General features: G+C 41.5%; 1 protein-coding gene across 1 annotated transcript; it reads right to left on the bottom strand.

Moving 5' to 3' along the window:
* Nucleotides 1-1,429: 1,429 nt before the first annotated feature.
* LOC100538773 (FRAS1-related extracellular matrix protein 2-like) lies at nt 1,430-11,694 on the bottom strand. Its single transcript, XM_031552058.1, has 2 exons — nt 7,214-11,694; nt 1,430-1,555 (listed from the first exon to the last, which is right to left on the bottom strand). The coding sequence occupies exons 1-2, from the start codon at nt 11,661-11,663 to the stop codon at nt 1,452-1,454; spliced, it is 4,554 nt and encodes a 1,517-aa protein (XP_031407918.1). The 5' UTR covers nt 11,664-11,694; the 3' UTR covers nt 1,430-1,451.
* Nucleotides 11,695-11,700: the final 6 nt, after the last annotated feature.

Here is an 11,700-nt window from a genome sequence, read left to right on the forward strand (position 1 = left end):
CTAGAATATACTAAGTGCAGCATATATTTGCCAAGAGAAAATGTTAAAATACCATGAAAAGAATGTTGGATTCCCAAGGATCAACTCAAATGTAAGAATGGATGTTAGACAGTCCACTGAGGGAGCAAATTTTCCTCAGTTTTCCTTACTTCTTTCACATGAAATCTTGAAACATTTCAAGACTGAGTTTTTAACTACTAACAGAACTTGAAAATAATGAACAGTATCACCATATAGTGACACCTGCCGTAAGAAAATGATGTTATTACAAAGCAAATACATCACGCTATGTCAAATTATCATTACTTAACTTTCAAGTTTTCTAACTATTCAGTAAAAATAAAATATTTAAGTAAAATGAGCCAAACGTTACAAACTCTTATCTCACTACTTAATCTCTGAGGTAGCAAGGATTTGAAATCACATTTTCAAAAATCTCTGGAGGTGCTGTCTTTTTCTGTGGTTGCCCAGACAAATGCCTGTTCTCTGATGTTAACACTAGCTCTGCTTTGTAAAGAAAGCACATGCTGAGTATGTGAGCTTAATCTGGTCTGAAGTATGTTTACTAAGAAGTATATTATGAAATCAACTAATAACATTCTTTGCTAATTATTCATAGAACTATGTATCACATAGTTAAAAAAGGTATTAAAGTAACATAATCTAGCCAACTGTTACTATGCACAGAAATTTCTTCATATAAAAATATCAACTGGACCAACACTGGGTGGAAAAAAATAGCAGGTTAACGTATTTAGTTTACTCCTCAAACCATTATCTTCTTTTGTCTTTAAAACAAACAAACAAAAAACCTGATACATTTGTTTCCTAAAATTAACGTGTGCCAATATTCTCAAAGTGTTTTTATTCTTTCATTTTCCATCTTCCACAACCCTATGAGATATTATCAGTCATTAGAATTTGTCACCTGATGAAGATGTTAGATAAAGCCATCAAGGATTCTGTCATGCTAAGGATGTAGAAGCAGAACTTGGACACAAAGCAACATGTACAGCAGAGACAAGCCCCCATTATGAATAGATGAAAGGTGGTCTTACAGCTGGAACCTTTAAAGAGGTAGATTCATAGTAGTGAATCAAAATTGCAAGGTCTCTCAAGATAAAAGTTTTATGACAACTTATGTGTGAAGATTATGGACAGGGAATACAAGGGAAAAACTACAGAAAGCCCAATTATCTGAGTAGACTTAGATAACGTCACTCCCTTCAGTAAGTGGACTTTTTTCATTAGAAAATTAGATAATTAGGCAATTATGATTTCTTCCAAACCTCTCTTTGTAGTCACCATCAATAGTCCACAACATGGGAAAATAAAAACAAAAATCATATTCCAAGAGAAAACGTGAACTTCCCTCAATTACATTCCATGTTCTTAAGCTCCCCAAATATAGTTACATTCCATCTCTTTCCAGAACAACAAAATCACAGATTTTAAAAGTACTCACCGCTGTCTTCAACTGTGAAGTGAAAGATGTCACTGGTAGCATTGTCACCCGCTCGTAAAACATAGCATATCTTCATGTCATCAATATCAGCTGGAAAGAATCAGGAAAAAATGCACTTTACTTTAAATGCTACAAACAGGAAACAGTTGTGTTTTGTTTTGTTCTGTTTTTTAACAGAAAAAATTTGACTTGTATTGAGTAGTTTAGTTTCAGCAGAAAGAAGTCAAGGTTCTCCAGTAGAGCTAAGAAACTTCAGCATTTAATAGAATCAAAGCTTTACAGATATGATTCATTTCCTCTCACTATATTTCCTTATCTCCAGTCCTCTCTTTCATTAAAGATGTATTAGAAAAAGAATCAAAAGGAAATTTAGTATTTAAGGTCAACATACAGACCTTTATTTGTGCTATGTTCTCGCAGAAGTCCAGATCACACTCTGTCACCATCCTGAGAAGCACTGTAGCCTGCTTCAAGGAAGAAAATACCCTAGGTTTTGTTTCTATTTCAGTCATGCCTGATAATTAGGAAATTGCTTCAAATGCAGATATCCACCATACAGATGCTTGAAAGGAGATAAAAAGCATTCTACTCTAAATAACTCGTCAGAGGCGATGGGAAACCTGTGACTGAAAAAGCAACAAAACCCAGGGTATTTTCTATGTTAAATTCTAGTCCACACAACCCACCTCTGCTTCTATAACTGGATTAGTTTTTGACATGTGGCCTAACTCTAGAGAAGGATATCTCTGCTCATTCTGCAGTACAGAGATCTTAACCTCTTTAATTCCCTAAAAATGCCCTCTGAAACCAACTTAAACATCCTTAAACCAGCCCATTTTCAAGTGATATGGTGTATAGCATATATAAATGTCCTGTCACAAGTAGTGCTCAAACACAGTGATTAACTAGAACCCAACATTACTTAAGTAGACAGACAAGACTTCAACAACAAAAAATATCAACACAGAATTTTTAATGATCAATTTCAGTTTTAAAAGTATACAAGAAGTAACCAAATATTTATTAATATAGTGTGCTCTGTTTTCCTTGAGAAGTAACAAGAAACACACAAACACATAAAACTATTTTTTGTCACTCTATTTGAAAGATAAGACTTCTGTTGGTCAAATTCCCAGTCTGATACTACACCTATAATTCCTATTTTATTCAATTTTAAGAGCAAGTTTTCAAAATTAGTGGCATTAAAATAAGTGTCAAGTAGCACCCAAGTTCCATTCCAATGCTATGGCATGTGAATTGGTCAAAACAAGCCAAAAGCACTTTTATTAGAGCTCCTCGACATCCTCAGTGCCAAAAGTAGCCAGACATCTTCTAAGGCAAATAAGTGAAGAAGTCTATCAGCAGGTATATGTCACTAAAGAATCTCTTCTACAAATGTTTGAAAGAAAGTTAAAGATCAAAAATTCACAGGGCTGTAAAGAGGATGCAAACAAATACCTTTTTATGTCAGTGCAGCAAATAAATCTTTCATCCTGCAAACACTTACACAGGTACTTAGCTCCGCACATGTGAGTAACCTTATCAAAATCAATGGTTCCAACATACATAAAGATAAGCACTTGAGACAATGTTTGCAGGACTACCTCATCAAAAAAGCCACTTGTCATCCAAAAATCTCATTTTTGTGAAAAGAATTGCAAAGGAACGGCCTCCTTTCTTTTCATTAAGTACACGTTTAGAGTCAGTTGAGCAATTTTACACTTTTTTCCATAGTTGAACAGGTTATGTTAGCTATATTAAAGCTGACCTAATTGCAAGCATTATTTATTATTATGCAACTGTAGTACCTACTAAACATTCATATGAAATTGGAATTCTTCCTTCACTAGAAATCCAGCAGCTTTCTCTTAGGGGGAAAAAAAAAAAAGAATTATCTACACTAGGTCAAGATATAGGTTACATATATTAATGTCTATTATTTTAAGAAAAAAATGTATTTCACAATACAATTCATATATCCTGATCCTTAAAAGCCTACCCATGTGGGACTGGGACTCTAAAACAGCACTGAGGAATCCATCATACGGTGTGCATTTGAAACATTATTCAAACATCAGCTAACAACTTGTTATATACCTCTAAACTTCTTTAAATGTGAAAGACTTGGTGGTTCGTTAACAGATTTTTCCCCACTTTTAAATAAATTATCTAATCTTAATGAATATCTGCTACGAACAGATTCCAGCCCTAACTTGCAGAGATGAATTCTATGCAATTATGCACACAGGTTATTCTTTGTATACATTTTATCCTAGAGCAGCACTAGAAACTATAAATTATCATGTAACAAGTATTCTTCTGTAAGTTTGCTCTTCATCATCAAATTGTAAATATAAAGCAATAAGGAAGTAATAATGAATTGAAAACGTTGCTTTCAGATATAACTTAAAGTAATAGATAATAATTGAATAAATTTTGGAACTGCTTTATTTGTTTTAAGAGTATTTTAATTTATTACTGTCACTTGACTCTCTCATTCAGATTATTTTAATAATAAAATATAAAAGAATAAAAAGCACCAACTATTTGCAGAAGTTGGAGGCCTTTTAACCAGAAGTTAGTTTTTCAGTACTCTAATACCTGTTTTTAGCAATCCCATTTAACTCTACGACATTCGTGAGTTGAAGACTATTTACTGCTGTAAATAGTAATACTGCTGTATTAGTAATACTGCTGTTTACTATTTACAGTGGTAGAAGTATTTGATGTATTACAAAGCTCAACACTGCTCGTTCCTGAAATAAATACAGAGGGAACAAGTTTCCTGAACCTAATAAATTCTGCACAACTGCATTTTGAATGTGGGCTTTTAGCTCACATCCTAGGCTAATTTCCTTTCTAGCTCTTGAAAAAGTACTGTGGGCCATCCCTGCAATGCAATCTCAAGCATAAAGCAGAGAATCCCTCTGGTCCCTCTTCTGATTACAGACAATCTTAAAAACTGGACTGCTCAAGCTGCTTGCACAAAAAATCTTGTTTCATCAGTTATCACATTCAAACTGGGCAGTTTGTGTCTTCACACAAAGATACGCTCCATCCCTGGAAGTGTTCAAGGCCAGGCTGTACAGGGCTTTGAGCAACTTGGGCTTATGGGAGGTGTCCCTACCCACAGGAGGAGGTTTGGAAATAGGTGATTTTAAGGTCCCTTCCAACCCAAACCATTCTCTGAGCCCATGATTCCATAAAATCTAAGGAATGGGATTATGAGATGGTAGAACATTAGGATGGACTTCACAAAAACTGTGAACATCTCTCAAAGCTGAACTGTATAGGACCCTGAAGACCTCAATCTGATTTCAGATTTGGTCCAGTTTTTAATAAGGGTTGGACCAAATGACCTCTAGAGATCCCTTCCAACATGTATCGGAAGATCGTAAAGATGTTCTGCAAGCTCTATTGGGATCCACACATGTTAATGAATTGGGACTTAGCAATTTGTAAAAGGTCACTCCCCATGGCAGAAATGAGACACCTAAAAAGGGCAAAGATCTAAACACAAAGTAATATCAAATTTAATGGTCAGTAGCATCCCAAAGCAAACACCAGCATGCGTGTTTGATGACAGAATCTGTTTTTATGGATGTGTCATTAAGAATGTCATAAAAGAGGGTCTTATTGACTCCTGCTCTGATAATTAGATAATAGAATCTCAGGATAACACAAGTACGAAACATGCATAAGATCGCTGCCTTGTGTGCCTTGCGCCTCAATTACAGTGGGCTAAAGATAAAGGACAACAGTGAACAGTTTTGAGCATGCAGCTTGGTCTACAGAAGATCTCAGCACCTCACATTGCTTCTGAAAACTACAGTCTTCTAGGTCCAGCCAAGAATTTCTGTTCCCCTGTCATTCATGACCCCTCCCATACCCAAAACAGCAACAGGCATGAGGGCATGTGAGGAAAAAGGAAAGCAAAACATAGTGCTCTGTTACCCATGACTTACGTTCCCAGGTTATTTTGTGACTTCCATTAACTCCTCTTTCCTTGCCCACAACAGATGTATTACTCCCGCGTGAGTTTGATGCTTTCTCCCTCTCACTCTCATGCAACCTTTCCAGACCTATTCTCCCTCAAGTGCTCTGCCCTGCATTCATAAGACATTTTAATGTGTTTGCTTCATAAAATATAAACCATCATAGAAAGCATTTCAAAAGTAGAGAAGAGAGATAACACAGAAATGCTATGCAGATGCTCAGGCATTACTTGATTAATGAGCTCAAAGAAGAAAATTGTATTTACTTCTCAAAAAGACTTCAAATCAGCAGAAATAAAGAGTGCTTGTGCCAGCATGGTGAGGGAGCTTATGAAGCTTTAACATGGTCTGGAGATCCTCATAAGCTCTAAAATCAATTTTCCCCGAGGCTCTAGGCTTCCCGTTCAGCTCAGCATTCTGGTTCCCACTCCCTTTCTGTCCCCATGAAATGAGGTAACACTGTTATGCAGCAGACTGTTTTTAGGGAGCACTAGCTCAGCAATTCTATTCTCCATTGAGAGAAAGCCCATTAAAACAAAAAGTGACGATCTGTTTATCTCCTCACTCTAACTGTCTTTTGTTTCTCACCTACTCTGACAATGACACTTTTAATACTGCTTATACTGCATTACCACAGCCTTACTTGTATGAGCTGAAGTTGTTTCCAAAGCTTTAACATGTCTAGCCCCTCCTTACCTTCTACTCCGTACTAATACTGTAAAACTTAAGGCACATCAGCCATTCAAAAGTTCATCAGGCCTGTTTGCAGTATATTTGGTCTATCTGACAAGAGTACCACTTCGAGCCAAGCCTGTAACCAGGGATACTCATCAGTATGAGCTGTGTGAAATGAAATACTGTCAGCTACAAGTACTCATCTCTGGCCTTACCACCTACACAGCTCAGCCAGTCTGGGTCCCTTTAGCTCTGAGTCTGTGAGCAGTTATACAGTCCAAACACACAACAGCAGCAGGAGGCTCCAAGAAACCCCATTTCATTAATTCATCACAAAGTAACATGGAAAATTCTCCGGAGACTACTTAATACTGCCTTTCAATTGAAGAAAGTTACTTCATAGCCTTGTACTAAGGCTTATTACAGTATATTTGGCATATGCAGTTTGCATCCTATTTATACCACCTGGCATTTTAGGTCTGTGTAAAAAGTTAGTACCACTGACATAATTTTAAAACATTTATGTTACCTTTTAACTTACCACAAACACTTTGTGGCTAAGGTTTGTGTAATTAAGACAACAAATGCGCTCATTATCTCCCCATGTGTGGGAAATTACTTTTTTCTTTTTTACAGTTAAGCACACTCAAACTGTATTGCAACTGACACCCTAGCCATAGCATGACCATTAGTTAATAATAGCTTGGCCACTCCTTTAGCACTTTCTAAATAAAATTCTCAAAGAAAGCACTTGGCCTCTAGAGATCTGGAGCCATGTGCAACCAATTCTGTTATCCAAATGAATAAGTCAACTCAATCTAATTAGACTTATCCCAAGCTATTTGGACTGTAAGCTCTCCAAAGCAAAGATGTTCCTTTATTCAGTGTTTATCCAGTAAACACCCTTTCCTGCTTAAAGCTATCACAGACACAATAAACAATAAGTAGGACTAAAAAAAGAAAAAAGCCACTACAAATAAATTGCTGTCAAAAAGATTATCTCATCAATTATTACACAGTTTAACACGAAAAAAGAATATTTCCAGTGAACTAAAGAATACGGAGAGTACTGTAATACCTTGGGTGAACTGACTGATGCTATGGTTGCCCTTCCCCAGGTGGATCAGGAATCCATGGCGAGGACCCTCTGTGATTCTGATCTTCAGAGCAATATGTAAACTGTCCCTGTCTTCCACTTTGAGCACTTTATTGGTAATCAGAAACCCTGTGTGACCTGTGGCCAGAATACGGAGAGTCTGAGCACCTTTGTTGGTTACAATTTGAGGCACGCTGTTGTCCACAGCCATTATCCGAATCTTCATAGTCTGAGGCCTCCTCGTTTCAAACACAGTATTAGGGAAGACATAGAAATCAGCGTGAGTGCCATCTGTAACAGTAAAAGAGAAACTGTCCTCAACTGATTCTGTGCCATCGTGTTTGTAGCTGATCAGATTCTCATTGAGATCTTGTTTGGTGAAGGTGGTGACCGGTTTGGAGTTATTGAACATGATCTGACCGTGAACCGGTATTTGAGTGATGATAAATTTTAGCAACGGATCAGGTGTATCTCTGTCTTCTACAGTCAGTTCAAATGGGGTTATTAGTTTGTATTCATTTTCAGTCACCACCAGGTTATGGATTGTGACAATAGGTTTCTTATTGTCCACATCACTGATAGAAATTCTGAAAGTACGAAACACAGGGTTATAACCATCAGTCACCTCAAATTCAAAGCTGTCCATTTTCACCTCATCTTCTGAAGTATGAATGTAATAGATTTTATTGCCTGCTAATAGGAGCTGAGTAAAAGTGGAGATGGGCACCCCAGGTTGATCTGTGCATTCAAGATGACCACGAACGGGTGCTCTGGTAATAGTGAAAACTAGGTTCTCATCTGGACTATTCAAGTCACTGGTGCTAAGCAGATCAGTTGTAAGCGTTACCTTCCCTCCTTCCTTCAAAGAAACTCCTTTGCTGATTACATCTGGGAAGACTATATCAATGCTACCTACTGTGACATAAAAGTAGCGGTCAATGAGAGGATTTATTCCATCTGTCACGTCAAATTTGATAAGATCACGAACACCTTCTCGGCCAAAGTGCATGTATCGAATTAAGTTTCTATCCACTTCATCTTGAGTGAAGTTCATCCCCAGAGTGATATTCTCCACTCCGCCTGAAGGTTTTAATCTCTGTAAGAGACCTTGTCCTGGTCCATATCTTATAATATATGTCAAGGTTTTGTCTTCAGAATCTAGGTCAGTAGCTTTCAATATTCTGTTATGAATAGTCCTAGTTTCCCCTATTTCAATCTCCAAACCATCATTGATGGCCATTCTGGGTGTCTCATCATCTACAGGAATAACCATAATGAATATCGTTTTCACTGTGGTATGTTTACCATCTGAGAGTTTCACCTCAAAATTGTCCTCTCTTGTCTCAGAGTCATCATGTTCATAGAGTATGTTGGAGCTCTCTGTTATCTGATCCAAAGTGAAGCTCTCTGCTAGGACAGTTCCATTGACCAGCTGGTTCACAATGTGGCCATGTCTGGGAAGCCTGGTGATTGTAAATGTTAACTCATCGGCAGGGATGTCCCCATCAACTGCATTGAGGATAGGGGTATCAATAACCAGGCTCATGCCTTCCATCACAACAAACTCTCGTATAAAGATTTCAGGCTCTTCATCATTCATTGGCTTAATGACAATAGGGAAAACGTGCCTTTGGGAAAAGTTAATGCCATCAGAACAGCGGAAAGCAAATCTGTCTTCAACAGGTTCTACACCTTTATGTATACTCTGGACATAAAAAATATGCCCTTGACGGAGGTCTTTCAAAGTAAAAGCACTAATAGCTATACCTGCTCTGGATTTTTCAGATCCAGGGGCTGGAGAGATGTTCTCTACATACCCAGATGTGGATTGGGCAACAATGGTACAGAGGATATCATCACTAGGAGTATCCACATCTTCAGCCCTTAGATGAGCAGGAGTAATAACACGTTTGTCACCTTCCATTACTCTGAACTGCTCCTCCACAAAAATCTCTGGGGCCTTATTGTCTACAGGGAGAATAGTCACCAAGACTGACACTCCTTGAACAACATTGCCCCTGATGTTCCACTCCTCAGACAGGTCAGACAAGGTAAGGTTGAAGGTATCTTCTTTGGGCAGAAGGCCTATTTCACCACTAGTGTGAGCATACACCACAGCACCATCCAACACATCTCTCTGGGAAAATCTCTCTGCAGGCACCCCTTGGACCAGGATGCTCCCATGCTGAGGAGGATCCTCTACAATGAAAGTCAACATCAAGTCATCTGTATCCTCATCTGTACCCTGAATTACATTAGCAGTGATTTCAACAGCACCGTTCTCTAATACGTCCAGGTAAGAACCAACAGTGCCTGGGGCCAACCGTAGGGTAGGAACCTCATCATCAACTGGGTGCACATTCACTTTTAATGTGATGGGCACCACATGAACCCCATCACTCACATCAAGCCTGCAAGTATCACTGTTTGTCTCAGCTCCGCTATGTACATACACCACCCTTCCTTGTCTGATATCATCCAAGCCAAAGGCACCTCCCAGGATCAAACTGTACCCAGAAAGCTGCAGCTGGCCATAACGAGGAGCCTGGGTCAGGATAAATCGGAGATGAGCAAGCTCTGTGTCTGTGTCACTGGCATCCAGCTCAGTTGGGCTAAGGACGTGGCTGCCTCCCTCAGGCAAAGCAAAGCCAGTATTAGTGATTTCAGGAGGCTGGTTATCCACAGGTTGCAGGTAGATGGTGAAAGTTCCCTCAGCTGCATTGCCAGCTGCATCTTCTACTTGGTAGTGAAACTGAATTAAATGAGGAGCCACTCCCAGCTCTTCCTGGGGGGGGCGGTAGGAGATCTTGTGATGATTGATCTGGGCTTGTGTAAAGTGGGTAACCTCCACAGAGTGATCTTCAGTCAGCACAAGGGACCCAAGGCGGGCTCCATGCTCATCTGGAGGGTGGTTAGAGTCAGTGTCAGTGGGGGGCTGGGTTACTGTGTAGCGGAGCTCACGGTCCCCTGAATCCTGGTCTGTGTAACACAAGTGCTTCCTCCGCAGGGGAGTCACTTGCTGCTCTGCAACTATTAAGTGCAGGCTGCTGCTGCTGTGCAGCTCTGGGGCTAATCTGTCTACAGGATGCACCCGGATCACAAAGGTCTGCGGTCCAGAGCGGTTGGGCGGGTCATTGTCATCTTGGACCCTAAAGACAAATTGGTCCAACACAACCCCAGGGCCAGGGCTGTGTGGCCCAAAGTGGTGGTAATAGAGACGCCCTTCCACAATGTCCTGCTGCAGCCACTCTCTCACTGGCTTCTCGTAGATTAGTGAGCTCCCCACTACACCTGGTACCTTCCTCCAGGAAAAGCCCTCATCTTCTTCCTCCTCTTCCCAGCCAGGAGGTGGCTGCGCTTGCCGGAGGAGGAGTTGGCCTGCTCTGGGGCCAGACTCCACTGTGAAAAGCAGGATGGCATCCTGTGAGTCAATGTCAGTAGCACTAAGAGCACGAGTGGTGATGGGCACTGTTTCACCCTCAGCTATAGCCAGCCCTGTATTAGCATTGAGTAGGGGTGGCTGGTCATCAGTAGGCACCAGAGTAATTGGGAAAAGGAACTCAACATGGTGTCGGGAGCCACCATCTTCCAGCCGCAGCACCAAGTTGTCACTGAGTGGAGACTCACTGCCATCATGCTGGTAAATGACCCGGCCTGCTGCCAATTCAGCCACCGTGAAGTGTTTACGAGGAGCAGCAGATGCTGGGGTGTCCTCCAGCAGAGTGAGGTGGCCATGTCTCAGTCCTGCCACAACACTCACCTGCACCTGCTCGAGGTCATCCTCATCACTGATCACCAGGTTGGGGCTGGGACCAGGGCCTGAGAGAGGCCGTGACTGCCCCTCATAGAGCACAAGGCCAGTGTTGCGGGTCACCACAGGCGCCAGGGTATTCATGGGCTTCACTACAATCACAAAGGCGAAGGGCTCTGATGCAGCGCCCTCGGGGTCCAGCACCTCTAGCTCCAGCTCAAAGAGACGTTCCCGATCCGAGTCCTCCACGGGGGGCTGGTAGGCAATGCGCAGCTCCCTCACATCACGCTGGCTGAAGGAGGAGATGGGCAAACTCCGGTCGTCTGTGCTGACCATGTGCCCCTGGCCCGGACCGAAGGATGAGGTGATGTTGAACAGCAACAGGTCTGGGGGTGACTCAGCATCCTCAGCTGCCAGCATGTCAGGCGTGAGGGCAGTGAGGACAAACTGATCCACCTCCATCATCAGCATAGCCATGAAGCTGGGTTTGGGAGCCACATTCTCCATCCCGCCTCGAATCCGCACCAGCACCTGGAAGTACTCGCGCTTGAGCGGCGCCCCGCCGCCCGCCGCCTCCCACAACTCGGCCACCAGCGGCACCAGGTCGCGGTTGGGGGAGCTGCCGGCCGCCGTGTGCCGGTAGCGCAGCCCGAGGCGCAGGAACTCCTCGCAGTCCCACATGGAGGCGGGCAACGGGCCGCCTCCCGCCGCGTCCACG

Source organism: Meleagris gallopavo, chromosome 1, assembly GCF_000146605.3.
Source record: "Meleagris gallopavo isolate NT-WF06-2002-E0010 breed Aviagen turkey brand Nicholas breeding stock chromosome 1, Turkey_5.1, whole genome shotgun sequence".
Taxonomy (NCBI): Eukaryota; Metazoa; Chordata; class Aves; order Galliformes; family Phasianidae; genus Meleagris; species Meleagris gallopavo.

Excerpts from the sequence above, each read along its gene's own strand:
- LOC100538773 (XM_031552058.1), bottom strand. The coding sequence starts at position 11,663 with ATGTGGGACTGCGAGGAGTTCCTGCGCCTCGGGCTGCGCTACCGGCAC. Across the intron at positions 1,556-7,213 it reads CATCAGTCAGTTCACCCAAG|CTGATATTGATGACATGAAG; the intron begins GTATTACAGTAC and ends GATTCTTTCCAG.